The sequence below is a fragment of the Oryx dammah genome, unplaced genomic scaffold (assembly GCF_014754425.2).
Source record: "Oryx dammah isolate SB20612 unplaced genomic scaffold, SCBI_Odam_1.1 HiC_scaffold_16, whole genome shotgun sequence".
Classification (NCBI taxonomy): Eukaryota; Metazoa; Chordata; class Mammalia; order Artiodactyla; family Bovidae; genus Oryx; species Oryx dammah.
The window spans coordinates 41,614,201-41,640,007 of NW_024070200.1; the positions used below are offsets into that span (position 1 = coordinate 41,614,201).

At 45.3% G+C, this 25,807-nt stretch overlaps 1 protein-coding gene across 1 annotated transcript in view; it reads left to right on the forward strand.

The window, feature by feature from the left end:
- TRPM1 (transient receptor potential cation channel subfamily M member 1) overlaps positions 1-25,807 on the forward strand; it is a 120,903-nt gene that overhangs the window by 40,005 nt on the left and 55,091 nt on the right. The window contains exons 3-9 of the mRNA XM_040257108.1: positions 14,256-14,335; positions 15,818-16,013; positions 19,072-19,285; positions 20,412-20,536; positions 21,204-21,375; positions 24,271-24,445; positions 25,303-25,426. Coding sequence (XP_040113042.1) covers positions 14,256-14,335; positions 15,818-16,013; positions 19,072-19,285; positions 20,412-20,536; positions 21,204-21,375; positions 24,271-24,445; positions 25,303-25,426 — 1,086 coding nt within the window. The remainder of the gene's footprint in view (positions 1-14,255; positions 14,336-15,817; positions 16,014-19,071; positions 19,286-20,411; positions 20,537-21,203; positions 21,376-24,270; positions 24,446-25,302; positions 25,427-25,807) is intronic.

Below are 25,807 nucleotides of genomic sequence, written 5' to 3' on the forward strand. Positions count from 1 at the left end.
TCCGTCTCCCACATTGGCAGGTGAGTTCTTTAGCACTTGAGCCACCTGGGAAGTCCTTGATGGGATATACCTCAGACCAAAAAGAAAAATAAAACAACATTTTAAACTGCTTTCAGTAATTTATGGGTCACAGTAATACTGTTGCTCTGAAACTTTACCTAAGATGAAGCAAAAGAGAAACTGTGTCAATGACCTGAAGATAAGAGAGCATAAAGAAAAAGAGACATAAATATAAAATCAAGGAGTTTAAAGAAAATCACTGTTTCTAAATGTGAATGGGAAATTATCAGTACGAACTCATGATGAATTTTATTTTATGCATATTATATAAATTAATATATGTGATAAAAATCACATTTATTTTTATTAACATAACCTGTTAGCATATCATGTTCCTTTCTGGTCCTTTTTTCTTTAAGTATATTTTTACAGTTGGAATCAAACTGTACATAAAATTTACTCATATTTTCCTCCTAGGATTAATTATATTGAAAATTAAAATATTAAAATAGAATATATTAAAATATTAATAATATTTTAAAAATAATGTTTAATTCAACTGCAAACATCCAAAATATCATTTTAACATGCAAACAGTAAAAAATATGATCACCAGTCTTGGCCATTTCATGTGTTTTACGCATAGATTTCATCTCAGATTGAACGGGCCATGTTTCATGTTCTCAGTCAGCAGGCAGATGGGGCTGGGGCCACCATGTTGCACGTGGCAGTCCCAGGGGACTGGGCTCAGCATGCTGGCCCCGGGGAGGATGGGCATTGGCTTGCAGAGGTCTGGGTATCCCATTATCTCCATCTTATCTGACCCTGAGAAGGGCCTAAATGACTAATGACAGTCATGTCCACTGACTGGAGAGCCACTTACTGGCTGGCTAGGATGGGGTTGGTCCTTGGCACTGACCACCAGGCTTCGTGTTCTGCAGCCATGGTGGGGCTGGCCATAGAGGCAGCCACAGGGAAGGTGGGAGGCCTCCCTGGTTGCTCCAGTCTGATTCCTGATGCCCCAGAAGCACCCAGCACCCATAATTTTCCCTCGAGCCATGCAGTCAGACCTACAGCCACCTGCAGCCTCCCCTCTGCCCAGAAAGACTCCTGCTAAAACCTGTGAGCCCATCAGGGATGTGGTCTACAGGGCATATAACCCTGCTGCCAGGCCAGAGCTACTTCAGTGTGGGCACTGCCAACTCACTCCAGGCTGTGTGCATAGGCAAAGCTTGGCAGGAATCACACTTTACCCGACCCCAGCACCCCTGCTGGGACAAAGATGTCAAAGATGTCTCTGCCCTTTAGTGGGCAGAGACCTGAGACAAGCTGCTGAAAGCAAAGGATAGACCTGTCCTCCCCAGGCCCCCTGCACAATCCTGCATCCACCTCCAAACTTCAGAGGCTCCCCAAGCCTCTGGGCATCCCCCAGGTGTAGGTACATCCTCCTGCAGCTGGTGGGGGGGGCTGGTCCCAGGCTTGGCCTGCAGTCCCGGGAGCTCTACAGGGTGGACCTGATAGCCTGGGCCAGTCAGAGTCCTGCCTGCCTCTCACAATGTCTGGGCAAACAGCCTCTTGACTCACATGATCCTCAGTCTCCTCATCTGTAAAATGGAAACTCCCCTAATGCCCCTGGGGTCCAGTCTGCCTGCATCTCTGTTGGTTCCTCTGGAGGACAGAGGGAACCCAGGCTGAGGAGAATTGCAGCCTCCTCTGCTGGGGAGGCATTCCTTGAGTAGAAGGCCATGGGTGGGAGAATTTCAGGGCTCAGGTTTCTTCTTTCCTCGTTCATGTCCATTGAATCGGCGATGTTATTTAACCATCTCATCCTTTCCTGCCCCCTTCTTTTGCCCTCAATCTTTCCCCCATCAGGGTCTTTTCCAGTGAGTCAGCTCTTCCCATCAGGTGGCCAAAGTATTGGAGCTTCAGCATCAGTCTTTCCAATGAATATTCAGGGTTGATTTCCTTTAAGACTGACCTGTTTGATCTCCATGATCACTGGACTAATCATTACAGCAAACCTCAGAAGCTCTCATCAGGATAGTTGTGGGGTGAGTGTGGACATAGGTCGCTCGGGCTGTGGTCGGAGTGGGGACCCGGGGCTCAGGGGCACCAAGACAAGGCTGACAGTCACACGGGACTCACATCCACCTCGACCTCTGGCCCAGCCTCAGATGATATGAAAGGATTAGGGTAATTAGGGCACTGCCTTCAAGCTAAGAGCCTGCTGAAAGAGCCAGTTATGTCCAATTGTCTCAATTATTCAAACAGTGCTGACATTTTTAGCTGGGAAGGGCTGCTGGGGGAAGGGTCACTTCAAAGGGAAAGTTCTCACTCCCCTCCTCCCGCCTCCCCAGACCCCAAGGCTGCTTTCGTGGCATCAACATTGATCAGCCTGGTGGGCTGGGCTTTGGCTTCCTTTTTGGGCCTGGAAGCGAGGTCACAAGCCTCATGGGGATCATGAGAGCTCAGTATGGGGGCTCACGTGCTCCTCATGTGGACGCCTCCTCTTAAAGGGTGGGCCCTCCTCGGCCAGCCTCCTGCCTGGCCAGAGGAGGAGGCGGAAAGAGGACAGCTGCACCCTCTTGGCCCTGTGCTGGGGCAGGTAAGCTCAGGTGTGGGGGAGTGTTGGAGGTAGAACTCAGCTTCCTGGGGCCTCCAGCTCCTCTCCTGTGGAGCCTGGCTGGACAAGGTCATGTGGTAAGGGCCAGTGAATCCATGTTCCCTGAAGGGACAAGCCTATGGAACCGGCCACCACCAGGCTCCATTGTCTAAATGCAGATGCCGGGGTTCTGCTGAGAAGCGCCAGCTCCAGGGCTTGGCCTCCTGGCCTTCACTCCCTAGCATCTTACCTTGGTCCCCTGCTTCTTGCAGAATGTGCATCTGTGCGTCTTCCTCTTGGCTGGGATGTCCCTGTAAGCCTTTATCAGCTGACATTTTAGCTGTTAGTTAAAACCTCGGTGGAAAGATTGATTGGCTGTGAAGGAAGAGGGAGATTCCTTCTCACTGCTAGGGGGCGAGGGGTGGGAAACGGGAGCTGGCTTCTAGAAAGCAGTTCACCTGCCAGTGCAGGAGATCCAGGAGATGTGGGTTTGATCCCTGGAGAAGGGCATGCCCCCTGGAACAGGTCATGGCAACCCACTCCAGTGTTCTTGCCTGGGAAATCCCATGGACAGAGGAGACTGGCAGGCTACAGTCCGTGGGGTCACAAAGAGTTGGACACAACTTAGCACGCACATACGCCCAAGTCCAACAACTGCACAACTAAGGATATGTCCTAAGGAAATAATCCAGATGGATTAATATAAATATAAGCCAACATTTATAGAGCACTGTTTACTACAGTAAGACACAGGGGACAATCCAAACGCTGAAATAGAGGACTGGACACATAATCGTGGTCTATCTACAAGGGGAAATGTAGTCTTTTTTTTTTTTTTTGATGCGGACCATTTTTAAAATCTTTACTTAATTTGTTACAATACTGCTTCTGTTGTATGTTTTGGGTTTTGGGCCTTGAGCCATCAAGGATTTTAGCTCCCTGACCAGGGATAAAACTCTTCTCTCTAGCACTGGAAAGTGAAGTCTTAACCACTGAACTACCAGGGAAGTCTTTGTAATGTATTAACTTTTTAAATGACAGAGAAGAATGAATAACAACAAAGCAGGATAATCATAGTTTTCATTACACACGCGTGCACACACTCACACACACACACATCTTATCTATTCATAGGAAAGAGCCAAGGAATACGTTGAAATGCTAGCCATTATTTTAAATGCAGTTAGTTTGTGTGATGTTTATTTATTCCTTTGTGGTTGTACATTTCTTTTTCTTTAACAATATTCAATAAGAGATACATTTTCCTTTTGTTACCAGAAAAATTGTAAACTTTAGCAAATATTAGCAAAAATAGTGGGAATGTGGGGAATGTTGAAAATATTCACAGGATTTGTTCTCAGTTGACCAGGGGTAGGAGACGGGAATAAAAGAAGGGAGAGAGGTTGGGAGGAAAAAGACAAGACAGATTTGCTGAGCCTAAAGTAAGTATTTATGGAGGAAATAAGAGGGACAATCAGCCTCTCTGGGAGAGGACCTTAGTAATACAGGTCTGATTTTGGGAAAGGGTTGTCTTTGGGAATGTTCACCAAATTACATTTTGCAAACTATTGAGCAACATTAAAAAAAAAAAAATATATATATATATATATATATATATATATATAATTTGATTTGTTTATTTATGGCTGTGATAGCTCTTCATTGCTGTGTGGGCATCACTCTAGTTGTGGCCAGTGGGGGCTACTCTCTAGTTGTGGTGCTCAGGCTTCTCTTATTGCAGAGCATGGACTCTGGGGCACACAGACTTCAGTAATCGTGGCTTCTGGGCTCTACAAGCACAGGCTTCGTTGCTCCACAGCATGTGGGAGCTTTCCGAATCAGGGATCGAATCCACGTCTTCTGTGTTGGCAGGAGGATTCTTTACCACTGAACCCCCAGGGAAGCCCTTCAAGCAGCAGTTTTGATTCATGGCATTTGCAGTGATACTTGTCCCATAAAGTGATCATTCCCTGCCTTGTATTTTAGGCCCCAGAAAATGTAACTGGAAATGTCAACCAGTGCCGAGGGTATTTGCTGTCATGGTTTATGTTTTATTAGTTATTTTTCAGCAGAAGTCAGGGCTTGTGTTGGGTTTGGCTCCTTCGAAACTTCATTTATTTGTTTTGCAAAGTTGATAAGTACAAGGCACAGAAAGATGTGCAGGCATTTAAGTGGTTGGTCTTCATTCTGAACTAAGTGAAAACAAAGCAGACTTTCTATTAACTTACAGTCCTCTTGACTTGGAGCACTAGGTATTCTTAGAAAATTCTCTCTTGCTTTGTTTGAAAATGTTTTAAAGATGTTCTATAATTTTGTGTGCATATGTGCACGTTTGTGTGTGTGTGTGTGTGTTAAAGTTCTAGATCTGGGAAAATAGAAGCCCTCATCCAGAGGACTAATGAGACCCAGTCCCTGACCTAGAGATTAATGGCATTCAGTTTTTTAAACACCTCCATTAAAAAGACAGTCACCAGGGATGCATTAGTATGCAGAGAGATCTGTCCCTAGACATCATTGTACATTGTAGAGTAGCTGTATCCAAACAAAAATAAGTCATGTTAAAAAAGTTAGTGAAATATAAAAATGTATTTAACTCAATATATCCCCGATATGATCATTTCAAAATGTGGTCAACATAAAGAGTGTATTAGTTTTTTAATGCATTCGCACCGAATAGCTCAGTTGTGTCTGACTGTTGTGTCCACAGACACAAGGCTCCTCTGTCCATGGGATTCTCTAGGCAGGAATACTGAAGTGGGTTGCCTTTCCCTTCTCCAGGGGATTTTCTCGGGAATCAAACCCACTTCTGCTGCATCTCCTGCATTGGCCAGCAGATTCTTTACCACTAAGCCACCTGGGAAAAATCCTCCCAAACACTTTTTCTCTTCTTTCTTTCTTTCTTTTCTGGGGTGGGAGGAGTGGGGTGACAGTACTGCAAAGCACATAGGATCTTAGCTCCCCAAACAGAAATCAGATCCACATCCCTTCATTGGAAGGTGAAGTTTTAATCACTGGACCTTCAGGGAAGTCCCCACTTTTCTTCCTAAGGTCCAGTGTTAGACATGGCAAATGATAACTTGCTGTTTTACATGTAAATTCACAGCATATCCCAATTCAGACCACCCAGATTTAAGATGCTCCATAAGCTACCTATGGCTGCCATGGTGAACTCGACATTTACACCTCAAGGGTGGTTCTTGCACAGCTAGATCGTGCCAGAAAAATCTTATTACAACTTTTTTTTTTTTAATTCAAAATAGAGATAGTTCTATTCTCTATCCTCCTTAAAGGGAGGACCTCAAAAGCATCTGCCCATTTTGGAGAAAATTTTTTGAATCTGCCAGAGAAGACAGATATGAGATGAGGGACAGAGCCATGCAGGGGAGTCAGCCCAGCCACCTGGCCATGAGACTGGCCAAGCTTGTGGCTTCACCACGTCACTGTGTCTTATGTCTCAATGCCCCCTAACTTCCCAGTTGTTGTTCAGTCACTCAGTCGTGTCAAACTCTTTGCCACCCATAAACTGCAGCATGCCAGGCTTCTCTGTCCACCACTGTCTCTCAGAGTTTGCTCAAACTCATGTCCATTGAGTCAGTGATGCCATCCAACCATCACTTCCAAGAGCTCCTACCAAAGTCCTAACCCCTCCACTGTCTGTTTCCTCATCTGTGAAACCACAGTAAGGGAGCCCATGGTCTCTGCATGGCCCCCACCCCAAACGCATCCAGGTTTGAGCAGGCATCACTGTGCCCATCACAGCAGAGAAGGGAGTCCTGGCATTCTTCCCTGTCCTGCTGTCCCCTCTTCAAGAGCACTTTCCTCATCTCTCCTGTGGGGGTACTCACAGCCTCAGCCATGCAGGAGGTCTGTCAGCCCAGTTCCCACATCCCCAGGGCAGTGCAGGGCAGCCAGAGGTCAAGGTTTTCACACGGGGACCTCTCTTGCCGTTAATAACAGCAGCGAATTCTCCTGATACAAGGGTCAAACCAAGTCCACGTGTGGGCCCCATGCAGCCCTGGATGAGAGCGCAAGACGTCTGCTCTAAATAGACACATGAGACCAGCGGTTTCTTTTGGCTAAATTGGTCCACAAATCACCATTTCACTGTGGCCTTTGCTGTTAATTTTGGCCCAAGAAGCAGGGCCACTGAGTAAACAGAGACTCACCCAGCAGCAAACCAGCTCTTAGTTCCGAAGCCACTTCCTGAGGCCCAGACCAGGCTGCCCCGTCGCCCCAGCCCCACCCTCCCCACCTTCCCTGGGCACCCCCACTTCAGCCCTGCCTTCTCCAGGCTGTGCCCTGCCCTGCTCCTCCCACCCACACCTCCCCAGAGGCCCCTCCCCATTCACATGAACCCATTCCAGAAGGTCCTGATGCCACCCCTATTCTGGACGGGGTGGGGGTGGGGGGTAAGGCTGGCTGTCTACAGCTCCTCAGGACTTGGCTCTAAATCCACATAAAAGTCCAGCAAATGACCTGATCATGAGATCTGGTGGTTACTCCCCAGGTTGTATAAGGGTTACCTGGGGCTTTTTATTGTTAATAGCAGATACTTTTTTTTTTTTTTTCCTTTCTTTGAAAATAAAACAAAAAAATGAGCTGGCAGGGCCATCAGCCCACTCCACTCTGACCTCCCTCCCACAAACCTGGCTAGTTCATTAAGGACACATGATCCTCAGCAGGCTCCTGAGACACTGTGTCTGTCCTCTACCTCCCAGACCTTGTGTCCCCAGCCCTCTCCCCTGCTCCTGGGGACTCAGTGCCAGATACCTTCCTCTCTTCTTCCTGCAGTCTCTCCATCAGCAATCTCTCTGATTCCCATTATCTAGAGTTATCTAGATATTGCTATACCCTGGGTCTCATTCATGCAACCAGCTGACCCCTTTCCCTTCCTGCAGGTCCAGTGGGTGCCTGGAGCCTGAGGTGTTCACTGCAGGGGGCTGGATTGTCTTCCTCAAGCCTGGGCCTGCGTGGCCCCACCTCCATAAATTGTACCCCCAGCCACCCAGCTCCACCAGCCAGAAACCTAGGTTCATGATTAGGCCCCTCCCGTCCCTCCATCCCCATCAACATCAGGTCCTTTCCCAGCCCCAACAGCACCACCAAATATCCCATCTGCCTGCTACTGAACCTTCTTCCTCAAGGAAGAGAAATTGACTAGAGGCCAGACCAGGCAAGGGTTTTTCTTTCATTATTAGGAATTGCTGTTCATTTGTGTTATTTTATTATTAGTCATTATTCTATTATTAGTTATTGTTAATCTTTTACTGTGCCTAATTCATAAATTAAACTTTATCATAAGTATGTATGTATGGGAGAAGGCATAGTATATCCCGAATTTGGTCCTATCTGGGTTTTGGGCATCAGCTGGGGGGTCCTAGCATGTAACCTCTGTAGATAAGGGAGGGGAGCTGTTGGAATGACCAGGATTTCCATTTAAATGTGTGTGTGTGCCTGCGTAGTTGCTTGGTCATGTGCGACTATTTTGTGACCCCATGGACTGTAGCCTACCAGGCTCCTCTGTCCATGGAATTCTCCAGGCAAGAATACTGTAGTAGGTTGCCATTTCCTTCTCCAGGGGATCTTCCTGAACCAGGGATTGAATCCATATCTCCTGTAGCACTTCCCAAATATGGCACTAATATCATCTCAGTTGAAGCTCAGAACTATGCAAAGCAGTGTCCCTTTCAGAGACAGGAAAGTTGCAGCTCAGTGTGGTGGGCAGTGCTCCCACATCCCCCTACTCAGCTTCCTGCACTCTTTCAGATGGGAGCCTAATCCCCAGGACAGGGGTCCCATTACCCTGCCCCAAGGCATTTCAAATAACCACTTCTTCCCTGAAAAAAAAAAAAAAAGCTTCTCAATTTCTGTTTAAAAAATAAAATAATATAAATATTTGTGATGGAAGAGACTGCTTCAGATGAGTGAGCGGGATTTAGCCTAAGGGCTGGGGGAACTTGGAGGGTTTATGAATGAACCCCAGGAGGCTCTGCTTCCTTTCATCTCAGTCCACATGCCCTTCCTTAATCCCTTGGCCTGACTCAGCCCTGGGGCATCCTCTGGAGGGCTGGGAGGACTGTTTACCAAGAGGCCCTCCACCCATCGCCTCTCACCTGAATTTGCCTCTGAGACTGAGCTCGCCCCCCGTCAGCTGACCTGGGTGACTCCCTGCTCTGTGTGCCCAGCTGCCCTCAGGGGCCCAGGGGTGGGCAGCTGCCCACATCCCTGGCCACACTCCACCTGGGCTTCTGAATCACCCCTTAGTCACCAGGGGACAGTGAGCACCACCCTTCCACTAGGCACTTCTACAGGAGACCGAGCAGGGCTTTGGCTTCCGAGATTCTTGTGGGAGGAAAAGGGTCAGATGAGAGAGGGAGGGTGTGTAAGAATAGCTTGCTGGAGGGGGTGGGGAGCAGGGAGCCAGAGAGCCTCCCTGCTGGGCCTCTTGACAGAAAATAGACCCTGTGAAGCATGACTGCAGGCATAGAGTGAGTGACTTCCGGGACCTCTTGTTCATCCTCAGAAGATTCTAGAACATTTCTGGAGACTAAGCAGTAACATAGCACCACAGACTTGATGGATATGAATCTCCCACAAAAATCACAGGAGCCACAGTCCTGCTCGGTCCCCTGCAGGAGTGCCTGCAGTAAACTCCAGGAGATAGTGAAGGACAGGGGAGGCTGGAATGCTGCAGTAGTCCATGGGGTGGTAAACAGTCAAATACAACTGAGTGACTGAACAACAACAACAAGCAGTAACTGGAATTTTGGAACTGGATTCTTCCTAACTAAACTAAAAAAAGAATAAGAAAAATTCAGAGTTAGTACTAGTGTAAAGCCTTTCTTTCCTCAGGGAAAGTATGGTAATCACATACTAGCTTTTTCATTAGAAAAAGAATGGATTTTTGGTGAAGCAGAGGGAAGTGGGTTGAGCCTGGAGCTGTGTGGATACCAGCTGCTGCCCTTGCCCATGGCTACAAGCAGAGTCAGTACTGGGCGCTTTGAAAAGCCCCTTCCTGAGATGGGGGAGCAGATGCCAGGCTGATGCCCCTGGAGGCCCACAGATGCCCTGCACCAGCAGGAAGGGTGCCTGGGGCACTGGGTGGTGGGGGTGTTTGAATACTGCCTGTGACAGAATAGATGTGACTATGTCTGAGGCACGTTACTGCTGGCCCAGTTCCTTACCCACCTCAGCATTTGAGACCCTGCACGGCAGATGGCCTGTCCCCCTTGTGATGACAGGGGCCTGAGCCTAGTTTTCTAAGGGGCTAGACCCTGGATTTCTGATTTCCCACATGCATGCATGGATGTGTGCCCTGTCACTAAGTTGTATCCGTCTCTTTGTGACCCCATGGACTGTAGCCCACCAGTCTCCTCTGTCCATGGGATTTCCCAGGCAAGAACACTGGAGTGGGTTGCCATTTCCTCCTCCAGGGGATCTTCCTAACCCAGGGATCGAACCTGAGTCTTCTGCATTAGCAGGTGGATTCTTTATCACTGTGCCACCTGGGAAGCTCCCCTGATTTCCCACACCTGGTTAAAACAATTTTCTGTGAAGGGTTTCTTATGCAGGGGTAGGGTGGAGGCACTGGGAGGAAGGGTCAATGAGCCATTAGAGGGAGTGGGGCCTGGAGAGGGATCAGAGGGTGGGAGTCAGAAAGGGTGGGTGGGACTGGGGGCCAGGGCCAAAGATGAGGCAAAAAACTGAAGGGTGTTCCAGGGTCGTGTCTCTATAGCTCCTGTGACCGTTCCCCAGACTTTACTTGCCTTTCACGGCCTTTGGAGTTTTAAAGCTCAGTGATTTCGGTTATTTTCCAGGATGCTCCTCAGTTTGGTTGTCTAAAGTTTCCTCCTTGTTAGATTCAGATTTTGCATTTTAGGCAATTTTTCTTCTCTGCATTTCATCTAGAGGCTCATGGTGAATATTGGTTTCATGCTGGTGACAGCTCACTTTATTTTAGGTGGTATTCACCAGATTTCTCCAACCTGTCAGATTACTCATTTCCCCTTTGTGACTGAGAAATATCTGTGGGAGATGCCTTGAGATTATGTAAGTGTACTGTTACTCTCCAATCCTTTACCCGTGGCATGTAGATTTCAACAAAGATTCTTGATGGTTGCCAAATGTTGGTTTTCTTTATTTTTTAAATATTTATTTATGTGGCTGTGCTGGGTCTTAGTTGTGGCATGTGGAATCTAGTTCCCTGACCAGGGGTGGAACCCGGGCCCCCTGCATCGGGAGGGTGACTAAGAAATGCAAGAAAGAGCTTTCCCATCTCCCCTATATATTTATTTACGTATAAATTTCTGCCACTGTGAGTTCATGGATCCTTATTTCAGCCAAAGTGTTACAGTTCTTTATTGTGATCATTTAGTTTCATGCTCGTATCTCAGATAAAGCCAATGAGAGCCCTTTCAAAGAGGGTTCTGTATTTTCTGACAAGTTCCCAAGTGGAAAGTAAACACTTCCTTACTTTCTGGCACAAGATGTTCCAGGCTCTTCTTGTACTTTCTCTGCCCCAGATCTGGATTCAGTCATTTGTCCTAGGAGCCCTGGCTTTTTTTAGTGGAGAATGTTGTTTAGAAACAAATATTTGCACACTAAGTATATTTATTTCAATCAGAGTGTTTTTAGGCCCTTTTGGTGGATGGAGCCAGGAAACAAATATACATACGTGTATATGTGTGGTCAGCTGATGATCCCGTCTCCTGAGCTCTGTGCTTTGTGTAACCATGCTGGTCTCAGCCTGTGGAAAATGAAGCTCCTGGCTAGGCATGCCCAGGGCATTCACCCACGCCTCACTGCAGGGAGCCACACAGACATCACCCTTCTAGGACTAATGTGGCTGCCCCAGCCCTTGTGGTTCTTATTCTGATTGCAAAATACACTTCAGCCAAGACCAAGGGAACCTGGAGGAATATTTATTAGTCACAGGTCCTGGAGGGTCTATGTCACACTTGAAGGATGGCTACACACCAAGGTCATACATTCACATCATTCAGATTTTTAAACAGGAAAACTTAAACACCCACATGGAAAACCACACGCAGATGTTTATGGCATCTTTATTTGGAACTGACACAATTTAGATGCAACCAACTTCAGAGGGTAGATGGGTAAATAAGCTGTGGTACATCCAGACCATGGAATATTATTCAGCACTAAAAAAGACTTATCTGTCAGAAAGGCATGGTAGAATCTTAAAGGCATACAACCAAGTGAAAGAAAGGGCTTCCAGGTGACACTGCTTGGTAAAGAAACTGCCTGCCAATCCAGGAGACATAAGAGACACAGATTTGATTCCTGGGTCAGGAAGATCCCCTGGAGGAGGCATGGCAACCTACTCCAGTATTCTTGCCTGGAGAATCCCGTGGATACAGGAGCTTGAAGGGCCATAGTCCATAGCATCACACAGAGTCAGACACAACTGAAGTGACTTAGCATGCTTGCAAGTGAAAGAAGCCAGCCTAAGAGGACTTTAGAGGGGATGATTCCAACTATACAACATCCTAGAAAAGGCACAACTATGGAGATAGTAAAAATTCAGTGATTTCCAGAGATTAGGAGGAGAGAGGGATGAATAGGCGGAGCACAGAAGATTTTGGGGGTAGATAACACTGTGTATGATACTATAATGGTGGATAGAAGTCATTTTAATTTGTCAAACCATAGACTGTACAATGCCAAGAGTGAAATAACACACACTATCAACTTCGGGTGGTAATGATTTGTCAATGTAGGTTCGACTTTGGTAAAAAATACACTTCCCTGGTGGAGAACGTTGATAAGGATGGAGGGCAGGGAGTTAATGGGAAATCTCTGTACCACCCTTTCAGTTTTGTTGTAAACCTAAAATGGCTCTAAAAAAAATAAAATCTTAATTTAAAAAGTTTTTAAATTGAAGTGTAGTTGATTTACAATGTTGTGTTACTTTCAGGTGTACAGCAGAATGATTCAGTTATCTGTATCTATATCTGTATCTATATCTATGTATCTTTGGCCACATTGTGCAGTGTGTGGGATCTTAGTCCCCGACCAGGAATTGAACCCAGGTCCCACAGTGACAGCACTGAGTCCTAACCACTGGACCACCAGGGAATTCCCACATATTCTTTTCCTTTATAGATTATTACAAGATATTGAGTATAGTTCCGTGTGCTATACAGTAGGTCCTTATCATTTATCTGTTTTATATATAGTGGTGTGCATCTGATAATCCCAAGTTCCTAATTTATCCCTCCCCCCGAACCTTTCCCCTTTGGTAACCATAAATTTGTTTTCTGTGTCTGTGAGTCCATTTCTGTCTTGTAAATAAGTTTGTTTGTATCACATTTTTAGATTCCACATAAAAGCAATATCATACGATATTTGTCTTTCTTTATGGCTTACTTCACTAAGCTTGACAAATCTTTAAAAAAACTAAGCAGGGCCCCAGGCTATGGGCACCTCCTTTCCACCCAGGTCCCTGAGGCCTCTAGGTCTCCCTCTGAGGGACCCACTGCCAGCTGCTCCTGGGGTATCATTCCCATACATGGTGTCTATTTTCTAGAAATTATCCTGTGGCTTGCTTTTTCACTTACCATAGCTCAATGATTTTCCCTTATCGATAGAACAAGAACATCCTATTCTCTTTCAAAAAATGTTTTTGTTTTGTCAAAGAATTGCATCGATGACTATTCCATGATTTGGGTAACAATCCCCTACTGATAAGCAGTAGGTGACTCCTAGCCTTTTGATATCACAGACAGTGATGCAGTAAATAGCCTTGGGCCTGTGTCAGCTTGTTCAGGCATATTTGTAGAATAAAATCCTAAAAAATGACAAGTGAAAACATATAAGCTTTGTAATTGCAACAAATGATTGCCAAATTACCCCTGATGGTAAATGTACCAATTTCCAGCCTCAGCATCAATGTTACATGAGGCCCCAGTTCTTCACAATCTTCAATATTTTTAGTTATAAAAATAACAGTTGGTGAATCTGAGCACCAGTTAGAAACATTACTTATAAAATGACTATAGTGCAATGGGGCCTGGGAGTCTAGAGAAGACCAGGTTCTTGTCAGCAAATCGAAGACCTGATCAGAATGACTTCCCTGTTGGTCCAGTGGTTAAGACTTTGCCTCCCAATGCAAGAGACATGGGTTCCATCTCTGGTCCAGGGGCTAAGATTCCACATGCCTTGTGGCCAAAAAACCAAAACATGAATGGAAACAATGTTGTAGCAAATTCAATAAAGACTTTAAAAATGGTCCACACACACACATCTTAAGGAAAAACAAAACAAAACAAAGACCTGATCAGAGACTGACAATTTTGTCAGCTTTTCCAATAACTCATGTCCACACCAGGCTCCGCAGGGCACTGGCTGGCTCTAGGGGCACCAACATTCCCCTTCTGTAGACTCTGATTTTCATGCAAAGCACAGGTTTCCTAGCCCTACGGAAACCACAAAAGCATATTTCTGAGCCATTTCTCTTAAAAGGAACCAGAGCTAAGATCCTGAAAGGCTTGCATTCACCATTCTTGGAGGTGTTTATTCAAATGTTTTGGGCAGACTCCCTGTTACTATTCATTTTATAAAAGTAAAATAATGAATTTTGAGGTTGGTTTGGGAATATCTCAGTCTAATGTCCACTTTTTTCCTCTTCTAGGGACAGAAAGCTTGGATAGAAAAAACTTTTTGCAAACGAGAATGTATCTTTGTCATTCCCAGCACTAAAGACCCAAACAGGTAAATTGGAAGCCATAATTAAGATGTTATTCAAAATAGCCCTTGTCCACCAGCTGCCAGCAGCTATTCTGGTGTTTGAGGGAAAGGGAGGAGGAGTCAAGGATGCCCAGAACTTATTCTCCATGTGAGTCATTAAGCAGAGAGTCACCTGGGCTATAAACTCCTCTGTCAGGATGCAGACAGCCAAAATGACCTACAGATTCAATGTAATCCCTATCAGAGTTCTGGGTAACTTCTTTATAGAAATCGACAAACTGATTAACATGGAATTACAAGGGATCCAAAATAGCCAAAACAATCTTATAAAAAAGAACAAAGTAGAAGTGCTCATGTTACCTGATTTAAAACTTTCTACAGTTCTACACTAATCAAGGTAGTATAGTACTGGAATAAGGGTAGACATAAAGACCAATGTAACAGAACTGAGAGTCCAGAAAGAAACTCACTTGTCTATGACTTGTCTATGATTTTTTGGCAAGGTTACCTAACCTGATGGGGGAAGATTAGTCTCTTCATCAAATGATGCTGAAACAACTGGACATCAAGGTACAAAGGAATGGCTTTAAGCCCCTACCTCACACCACATATACAAATTAACTCCAAATCTATCACATATCAGATAATAAGGGCTAAAACTATAAAGTTCTTGGACAAAAACGTAGAAGTTAATCTTCATGACCTTGGATTTGGCAAATGATTCTTTGAATTGACATCAAAAGTATGAGCAGCAAAACAAATACACTTTCAGTGTTAACTTGTGTAGAGAAATGTTGTACTAAAGCAATGGAAGAATTTAGCAATATTGAAAAATCCTTGAGGGTCAACTCTGTATGGGGGGTGGATGGAGAGTGAGTGTCCTTTGTCACAGAATTTCAGTGATTGGTGGCCATAATCATGTTGTCAAAACACCAAAAAGAATTAAAGGACTTCCCTGGTAGGCCAGTGGTTAAGAATCTGCCTGCCAACTGCAGGGGACACAGGTTCAATCCCTGGTCTGGGAAGATCTCACATCTGTGGGACAACTAAAACCCTGTGCTGCAACTACTGAGCCTGTGCTCTGGAGCCCGTGCTCTACAACAAGAGAAGTTCACTGCAATGAGAAGTCCTCAGCTTAACTATAGAGTACTCCCCGCTCACTGCAACTAGAGAAAGCCCGGATGCAACAACGAAGACCCAATACAGCCAAAAATAAATAAATAAATAAATATTTTAATAAAAATTTTAAAATAAATACAACAATCCTTAAAAAAAAAAGAGAGAGAATTAAGATGTGTTCAGTAAGGAAGGGCAGTCATCCATTGTGTTTAAAATAGTCTGGCGTGGAAATAGATATGCACTGATTATCTGGAAAAGGACACCATAAGGGGTATTTCTGTCCCCAGTAAAACTGGATGAGGAAGGTGTTAGTCTGCTTCTATTCAGGTTAATGCAGCGTAAGAAGGAGAATGTTTTAGAAAGACCAAGCTTTGTCTTTGTTTTCAGGTGTTGTTGTGGCCAGCTCACCAACCAACACATCCCCCCTCTGCCAAGTGTAACAGCCAGCAAAAATGGAGAGGAAAACAAGCTGGCGGAAGTTCAACCTGAAAAATGGTCTGTTGGCAAACACACCCAGAACTACCCCACAGATTCCTATGGGATTCTCGAATTTCAGGGCGGCGGATACTCCAACAAAGCCATGGTAAGAGAGGCTTGGGAAGGGGTGTCACTAAGCCACAGCCTCCATCAGAGGCCCAGCCTCCCAGACTCTGAGACCGTAGACACCTGGGTATTCTTTCAAGGGTGTGATGCAATCTTCCTAGAGTTTTCATTGTAAAGACAAGAAATATATCTGCACACTCCACTTTTTAGCCATGAGATTTGGAAACTGGGCACTATGATAAAGAGCACATGCTGTGCTGTGCTCAGTTGTGTTTGACTCTTTGCAATTCCCTGGACTGTAGCCCTCCAGGCTCCTCTTTCCATGGAATTTGCCAGGCAAGAATACTGGAGGGGGTTGTCATTTCCTCCTCCAGGGACTGAACCCAGGTTTCCTGTACTGCAGACAGATTCTTTATTGTCTGAGCCACCAGGGAAGTCCCAAGAATACTGGAGTGTCATTTCCTTCTCCAGGGCATCTTTCTGAATCAGGGATCGAACATGCATCTCCTGCACTGCCAGGCGGGTTCTTTATCACTGAGCCACCAGGGAAACAGTAAAATCTATACTAAGAATCACAGTCCAGCCGGACTCTACAAAGATACTGTTCCATCTCCAGGGATAAGAGACGAATTATGTCATTTGGTTTTTAGGGTTGTTTGGGGCTTTGTTTTGTCTTTTCTATTAAATAACTGCGGGCACTGAGCCACCCTTAAATGGGTGAGGAGCGCCTGGAAATATTTCTCTCTGAAGTCCAAGCCCAGCCTCCCTTGGCGGGCATTCAGCTGGTCCGAGAAGACAAGAAGACGGAGGCCTTTCACATTTGCATGTAAACAGGGAGTGCCCTCTGCCTTTCTGAGGAGCCCTGCCAGAGAGGGGAGGCGGCAGCACTGGGATCCCTTTCAGCCCATTCTAAATAATACTCCCACGGTCCCTGTCAGGCCATTTTTGCTATTTTATTCTATTTCACTGGCCCAACATCATTGTTCAGATAAAATTCAGAAGTGTTCCAAGCAAATACCATAGCACTGGGTCTTCCAGAAGGGTGCCCTGCCTACTGGCCAGGACACAAAGAAGCGTTTCACAGGGCCAGTGCATGGACTCATTAACCTCTTCTTCACCTTAAGGGAAAGGTCCAGCCCCGAGATCAGTTACAAGCCCCATTTCCAGCACCCATTCCCTCTAAGACATCCTGTCCAGTATCTGGAGCCACATTCCAGCTGAGCCAGCTTGGGACCTTTTTTAAAAAATTTTTTATTGGACTACAGTCGATTTTCAATGTTGTGTTAGTTTCTGGTGTACAGCAAAGTGAATCAGCTATACATATAGGTATATCCAATCTTTTATAGTCTTTTCCCATACAGACCATGAGCAAGTTCCCTGTGTTATACAGGAGGTCCTTATTAGTTTTCTATTATATGTATAGTACTGTGTGTAAATGTCAACCGGAGTTTCCCAATTTATCCCTCCCCTACGCCTTGGGTTCTATAGGCTTCCCTGGTCACTCAGCGGTAAAGGATCTGCCTGCAATGCAGGAGACTCGAGTTCGATTCCTGGGTTGGGAAGACCTCTTGGAGAAGGAAATGACAACCCACTCCAATATTCTTGCCTAGGAAATCCCATGGACAGAGGAGCCTGGTGGGCTACAGTCCATGGGGTTGCAAAGAGTTGGACACGAATGAGCGACTGAGCACATAAGCATGCACAGAGCTTTACCGCAGTCAGCTTTGACCTGTTTTAAATGTTTTTGATTCAATAGTAAAAGAGAGATGATCCAGGAAGACTGAGATTTGGGATTTGGGTGAGGTGGAAGGGGAGGGGGATTGAGTTGACTATCACTGGATTAGACTGGATTTCACTTTCTTCCACGGGCTTGGAGGAATCCCTGGCTTGAACAATGCAATTTAGCAACTGATCATGAGCACATGGAATATAGCCCAACAATGACCAATTGTTAAAAAGCTTTACATAAAGTAGATAAATTCCTAAATTGCTCTAAAATTTTTGTAAACCGAACAGGCATATTTCCTAGAAGTTTCCAATGAACAAAAAGTATCCAGAAATAAAATCAATCTGGAGTAATTTCTGTGCTCCTATGAACGCTAGACACAGTGAAGAAGTATTTCAGTTGTCGTTTAGAACTATAAATGGTCTTTGCTTTGAAATTTTAGAGTGTGTTTCCTTTGAACTTTGGTTTCATTTTCTACAAATTTGTTTCTACAAAATTTCTGACAAATTTGTTAATTTGCAAACATTTGTGCATGTGTGTGACAGTACTTAATTTTGGGGGGATTATTTACTTTAAAAATATTTTATAGTTGCTTTACAATATTGTGTTATTTTCTGCTATAAGTCAGAAACAGAAAAACAAATGTCACATATTAATGCATATATGTGGAATCTAGAAAAATGGTACAGATGAACCTATTTGCAATGCACATAATTTTTAACAAGCTAGTTAAATAATTAAAAATAAATCTTTGCTAATAGTTTTATCTTTCAGTATTGGACAATTTCAGGATTCCTTTTACTCTCAGTATTAATTTTTGTCATTATAGAAGTTCTGATACTAGGAAAATTGGCTGAGAACTTTGACAAAATAAATCATCCTAAGGCAATGAAAAATGCAACCCACTCCAGTATTCTTGCCTGGAGAATGCCGTGGACGGAGGAGCCTGGTGGGCTACAGTCTAGGGGGTCACAAAGAGTCTGACACGACTAACACTCACACAACACAAGGCAATGAAAAAATAAAAGACAAAGTTTGCCAGGTAAAATACAATACCCCCCATTACATTTGAATTTCAGATCGATAACATGTAATTTTTAAGGATGCCCCAAATATTGCAGGAAGCATACTTATACTAAAACATGTTCCATTGTTCATGTAAAATTCAAGTTTGGCTATGCATTCTATATTTTTACTTGCCGAATCTGGCAACCTTCCAGTGTTCCTTCCCATCGTGTGGCCATGGACTTGCACAGAGGGCCCCAGATCCCTGCCAGAGAGAAAGGCAGGAAGCTGTCACTTGAACCGGAGTGACAGTGACATGAGAGTCAGACCCAAGAAAGGGTGCTGAGGGCCACACCCTCTTTTGCAGTATATCCGGGTCTCCTACGACACCAAGCCAGACTCGCTGCTTCATCTCATGGTGAGAGACTGGCAACTGGAGCTCCCCAAGCTCTTAATATCCGTGCATGGGGGCCTTCAGAACTTTGAGATGCAGCCCAAGCTGAAGCAGGTCTTCGGGAAAGGCCTGATCAAGGCTTCCATGACCACTGGGGCCTGGATCTTCACCGGGGGCGTCAGCACAGGTAAGTGTCAGCCCTCTCCCTGGCTGTGAATGTGCAGACCCTGAGATCACTGTGGTTCTCTAGAAGCTTTGGGATAATTAAGATCAAGAAACAAAACATGCTACATCTTGAGACTGAGACAGGCTGGGTCCTGAGACCCTTCACTGTAGCGCTGGCACCTGGACACACCTCTCCTTGAGATACAAAATCAAAGTAACTAAAGAGAGAGTCTCATAAAGTTAATTTTTATGGGACTAAAAAAATCTGTGTGTACGCACAGTTGGGACAAATTCTGGACCCAAAGTTACAAAGAGACTGAAAACAAAAAAATAACTGCCACTTCTGAAGAGCCTGGAGGAAAAGCAGGGGATCAGGAGCAAAAACAGGGTATTGTGCATGCCCCCTGCACACAGCACCACCTAATAGGTGGGCAAAACACCTAAGCCACCCCTCCAGACTCACCCCTGGACACACTCCTGATCCTCACTGCATGTAAGGAACCAGCTCACCCCACCTAGGGGAGCAAGCAAGGGCACCTGTTGTTTGTTCTCACTACCCCTCCTGCAGCAGCAGGGACCCCAATAAAGTCTTGCCAGAATCTTGTCTGGCCTCTAGTTGATCTCTATTGATGGGGGAAGACCAAGAACCCTGGATGGTAACAATAATATTTATGGCAGAAGTGAAATTTTATGTGGTGTCTTGGTATTTATTTTGGTATGATCATGATAATGGTCAACATCTCTGGCACCTACTATATGCTATTCTTTGACATGAGCACTGGACAAAGCCTCATTTTCACTGAGGCTTCTGACAATTCTTTTCCCATCACAGGCCCAGAGAGGTTGAGAAACACACCTGGCCATCTGACTCAGCTTTAGCTGAATGCAGACAAAGGGAGACCCTTGCTTCATCCATCCTTAGGTCTTGGAAACTTGTAAAGAAAATTCCTGTACAGTTGCTTTGGTTTTTATTTTCCCTTTCCTAGGAGCTAATGCAGGATGACTAGTTTTTATGAGCTCAGACTTTCAGTGATTCAACCCTGTTCTGCAGGAAGTGGAGCAGCTCAGAGCAGGGATCCCTAAAGTTCCTGAAAAGTGATTTGATGGGAGGTAAAGGGCCTGCAAATATGACTTATGGCTGCTCACAGGTGTCATCAGCCACGTGGGGGATGCCTTGAAGGACCACTCCTCCAAGTCCAGAGGCCGGGTCTGTGCTATAGGAATTGCTCCCTGGGGCATTGTGGAGAACAAGGAAGACCTGGTAGGAAGGGATGTAAGTATTTTCTCCCCAGAGGTGTGCAATTTTTAAAAACTGAAGCCTTTATTTTGATGTCATTGTAGATTTCACCTGTAGTTGTAGGAAATAATAAAGAGAGGTCTCATGTAGCCTTTTCCCTTTCCTTAGCAGTAACATCTTGCAAAACGATGATACAAGACTTCAAGCAGGATACTGACCCCCACCCCCAGTGCCTCAGCAGTAAAGAACCTGCCTGCCAGTGCAGGAGATGAAGGTTCTATCCCTGGGTAGGGAAGATCCCCTGAAGAAGGGCATGATCTAAAATGTTGGGATGTCGGGACTTCCCTGTTGCTTCAGTGGTTAACACTCCATGCTTCCATTGCAGGAGATGTGGGTTCAATCCCTGGTCAGGGAACTAAGATCCCACATTCCATGAGGTATGGCCAAAATATGAAAAAAAATTTTTTAATTGCAAAATTAAGATACTGGGTTGTCATGACGGAAGTATTTTTTCTAATTTAATATAAAAATTAGAAACAAACAAACAAACAAAAAACTTTCAATAGAGAGGCTAGGGAAGGCAGAGCAGGTTGAAGTGCACAATTAGATGAAGCCATAGCTCCACATCTGAGTGTTTTTGCTTCTCCTGTTAGTTTTACTGTCGAAGTTCTGCAGCTCTGAACTGTGCTGTGCATTTCATCAGGTGACACGGGTGTACCAGACCATGTCCAACCCCCTGAGTAAGCTCTCCGTGCTCAACAACTCTCACACGCACTTCATCCTGGCTGACAATGGCACCCTGGGCAAGTATGGGGCCGAGGTGATGCTGAGACGGCAGCTAGAGAAGCACATTTCTTTGCAGAAGATCAACACGAGTAAGTTGTTCCATGGGTTGGGGCTGTCCTACAAAACAGGCTGGAGAAGAGACTGCCCGCAGACATTTACAGCCTTCCCCCGACTCCTATTTGACCATGGCAAGACCCTTTCCCTTGGCCACCAACCAAATCCCACTCCTTGAGCTGCACTAGGATGCTTTCCCCCAAGTTCACAAGGAGTGCAGACCCAAGAAACAGCCCTGCAGCCGTTGTCATGGTGATGGCATTCCCCACCATGTTGACAGTGGTTCTCATTTCTTGTAATGACTGTAGTTACTTTAAAATAATTTTTATTGGAGTATATTTGACTTACAATGCTAAGTTAATTTCTTCTGTACAGCAAAGTGACTGTTCAAACTCCAGTGATTCTTAATGTCAAACAATGGTCAAATGATCTTAAAGGGTATTTTGTTGTAACCATTATTGGTAAGATTGCAAAAGACATTCTAGACCTGGGAAATGGTCATTGTAAATCATAATTAAAGGGTCTGTAGGGCTGCAGTGTAGTTGGAATGAGACAGCGTGCTATGAAAAGTTGTGGATTTCCAAGCAGCAGCTGCCTGGCTGATGGCTCTCTCATTTTTGCTGTTCTGGCCACGTGCATGTTCACACCACCCAGCCTCCCCTGGCTGTGTGACCTGTGGGCTTCCCTTTGTCATCCTTTGCCCAAGGTTCTGAGTGGGGCAGGGACAGCAAAGGGGCGCTCAGTCGTCACCTCCCACAGCACGGAGCTTCAGTAGTCCAGCCTGAACCATGAAGAACCAGCTCTCCTCTGTTTCTAGAAAAGAAGGTGATTGGGTCCCTGAAGTCCTGAAGATCTCAAATGTCAAGCCTTGCAGAGGTTGAAAATCTCTGGGGCAAGTCCGCATAGTCTTGGTCCATTTCTTCAGCATCTCTTGGTTGATTCATTTCTTCAGCATCTCTTGGTTGGTCCATTTCTCCAGCATCTCTTGGCTAAAGAGCCTGTCTGGTACATACCAGACCCTCAACACATAGCTTCTGAAATGAATATAACTGAGATTACTCTGGTAGGAGACTGCAAAGCTGTTCACAATGGGACTTCTATGTCAGTCCAGCAGTTAGGACTCCATGCCTCCACTGCAGGAGACATGGGTTCTAGCCCTGGTCAGGGAAATAGGATCCTGTATGTCTTGAAGTGCAGACAAAAAAAAAAAAAAAAGTTCAAAATATTTAAGAATTACTGACTATAGAAATGCATTGTGGAAGCAAACCAGAAACTCTCAATTTCCCTGCTTGAAGTTCTTAGACCTTCTCCCAACTGTGCTGGCAGTTCTTATCCAAAGTCCTTCAGAACCGTGAAACCAAGGACATGTCTTCTATTCACTACCTTATTCACTGAGATCAGATAACTCCCATCACAACAAACAGACACTGGGGAAACATGCTCAGAACATAGTCTGTCCTGGCCAGTTTGAGGGTAAAATTGTGAAGTAGGAAAATGGGTCTCTGCTGCTCCTTCACTCCCACTATTTCCCTTCCCACCCAGAATCCTGGGTTCTTGAGGCACGCCTTACCACCTGCTTCCCAGAGCCCACCTTCTGGTTCTGCCACCAGAGTCGGCTTGTCCTACCATGTTCAGAAGAGTCCTGTCGTCTCATAGAGGCAGAGGGAGGACTCTGGGGGAAGTTATTATTTTTTAAAATTAATTTTTATGAGAGTGAAGTTGCTTTACAAGGTTGTGTTAGTTTCTTCTGCACAGCACAGTGAATCAGCTATATGTATACATGTATCCCCTCTTTTTTTGGATTTCCTTCCCATTCAGATCACCACAGAGCACTGAGTAGAGTCCCCTGTGCTGTACAATAGGTTCTTGTTAGTTACTTATTTTACACCTAGTTGTATATATATATGTCAACCCCAATCTGTCAATTCATCCTACTCCCCCGCCTCTTGGTTTTTCTCTACATCTGTGTCTCTATTTCTGCTTTGCAAATAAGATCATCTGTACCAATTTTCTAGATTCCACATATATATATGATGTTTGTGGAAACACAATTTTAATCAGTATATTTTTATTGAAATATAGCTGATTCATAATGTTGCGTTAATTTCTGCTGTACAACAGTGTTTGTGTGTGTATATATATATATGATTCTTTATGGGAACAAGTTATTAACTGGCGAGCTAATGATGGTCCATGGCGTTGCTCTCCTAGATAACTCACTGCCTATTCCAGGCACTAGAGGCTAATCAACAGCTACTATACCTACTATAACAACACTGCACATTCATAGCACCACTTGAGGTTGACAGAACACCTTGACTTGACAGCCTCACAGTTTCTTATACTTTACATCCATTGCTCCTTCAGGAGGCAGAGGAGACCCTGGGGTGATTCACCTCTTACTGATGGTCTGCTGCAGTTCAGGGTGGCCTGGTGACTGGCCCCATGTCATAAGGCTAATTCACGTGAGGCTGGTATTATAGAATGGAGCTCTCCTAGCACTGGTCCAGACACCATCTGCAGTGTCATTCTTGAAGGGACAGCCATCCAGAGTGGGAACATCACCCAGGACAGGGCAGCAGGGAAGTATTCTTTTAGCAGGAAGAATCTTCCATGTTTCTCGCATCTCACCTTGAAGCATCTTGTAAGCCATGTGAGTGATAACATACAGCTGAACCACATACGTATTGTCAAGTTCATCATTTTAAGGCTCTGTTTTTTCCAACGAGGCTATGATGTGGGCTTTGAATAAAAGACCGTGAGCAACCATCACATCCTGAGGGCCTTCAACTCTCCCAGTGAAAACTAACCCTCTGTAAGCACACGTCCAGGCCTAAGGGTTTCCTTCTTCCCCATGTTTCAGGAGTCAGAGCAAGGGGTCAGATGGGGCCTTGACAGTGGTCTGAACTTGGATGTGGTATGTGTTGCAGGGCTGGGGCAGGGCGTGCCCCTCGTGGGCCTTGTGGTGGAAGGGGGCCCGAACGTGGTTTCCATCGTCCTGGAATATCTCCGAGAAGAGCCGCCGGTCCCCGTGGTGGTCTGCGATGGCAGCGGCCGGGCCTCAGACATCCTGTCCTTTGCCCACAAGTACTCGGAGGAAGGAGGGTAGGAGCTCTGACATGTTAGGAAGGGTGGGGTTTGAATTGCCTCTTGTGAGGCCCAGAAGGAGTCGTGGTATGGCTAGCCAGCCCAAAAATATAAGAGAAGGAATTTTTCTAGCTCTACTCTCCCACTTCCCAGGGTCAGTAAGTGAGGGTGCTCTCAGAAGCAATGTTTCTTATGGATTCTTTCTTGGGCAGGGGGAGGGTATACATTCTCTCTCAACTTCATTTTCCCTTCTAAGGTTTTCAACCTAGTAGCCTGAAATTTGGAGCTTCCCAGCTGGCTCAGTGGTAAAGAATCTGCCTGCCAATGCAGGAGACTCAGGTTCAATTTCTGGGTCAGGAAGATCCCCTGGAGTAGGAAAAGGCAACCCACTCCGGTATTCTTGCTTGGGAAATCCCATGGACAGAGGAGCCTGGTGGGCTAGAGTCCATGGGGTCACAGAGAGTCAGACACAACTTAGCGACTAAGTACTCACATAGCCTGAAATTTAGGACAAGTGTAAATGCAGCTGTTGACTATGGTCCCTTTTGGTCTCCTATCCTGGTATCCTGGAATATCCTCCAGTGGTTAATTTTCAAAACAAAGATACCAGACAGTATCACATTCAGCAGTCCTCACCCTTTTTAGCACCTGAGACCAGTTTTGTGGAAGACAGTTTTCCACGGACAGGGGACAGAGGGATGGTTTTGAGATGATTCAAGCACATCACGTTGATTGTGCCCTTTATTATTACATCAGCTCCACCTTAGATCATCAGGCATTATTAGATCTTGGAAGCTGGGGACCCCTGACTCATATAGATTTATTCATATGGATTTCACCTGTGTTTTCTTCTTTCTCCCATCTCCTTCAAACAGGTTAATCAATGACTCCCTCAGGGATCAGCTTATAGTCACCATCCAAAAAACATTTAATTACAACAAGACACAATCACATCAGCTGTTTGCAATGATCATGGAGTGCATGAAGAAGAAAGAACTGGTAAGTGTCTTGAGTGGATCCTCTAGGCAGCTCCACAGAGAGAATTGTTTCCTTTCTGATGCTGCCTATGTGTGCAGGATGAAGTTGTTCCTATTTCCATTCAGGCTTTTCCAAGAGGCAGTTTACAGATCCTGACCCAGCTGGCGATTCTGTCCATGTGAGGGAAGCAGGTAAAGCACAGGCAGGTTCTCCTTAGAGTAGGGATACAGGTGCATAGGATCTTGTGTGTGTCAGGGCACATCCCACCAGTTCTGAGGCTGATGTCATCAATGAGATTTAAAGTGTTGGAGTCACGGGGACTTCCCTTGTGGCCCCTATGCTCAAGACTTTATGCTTCCACTGCAGGGGGCTTGGTTGGATTCGATCCCTAGTCAGGGAACT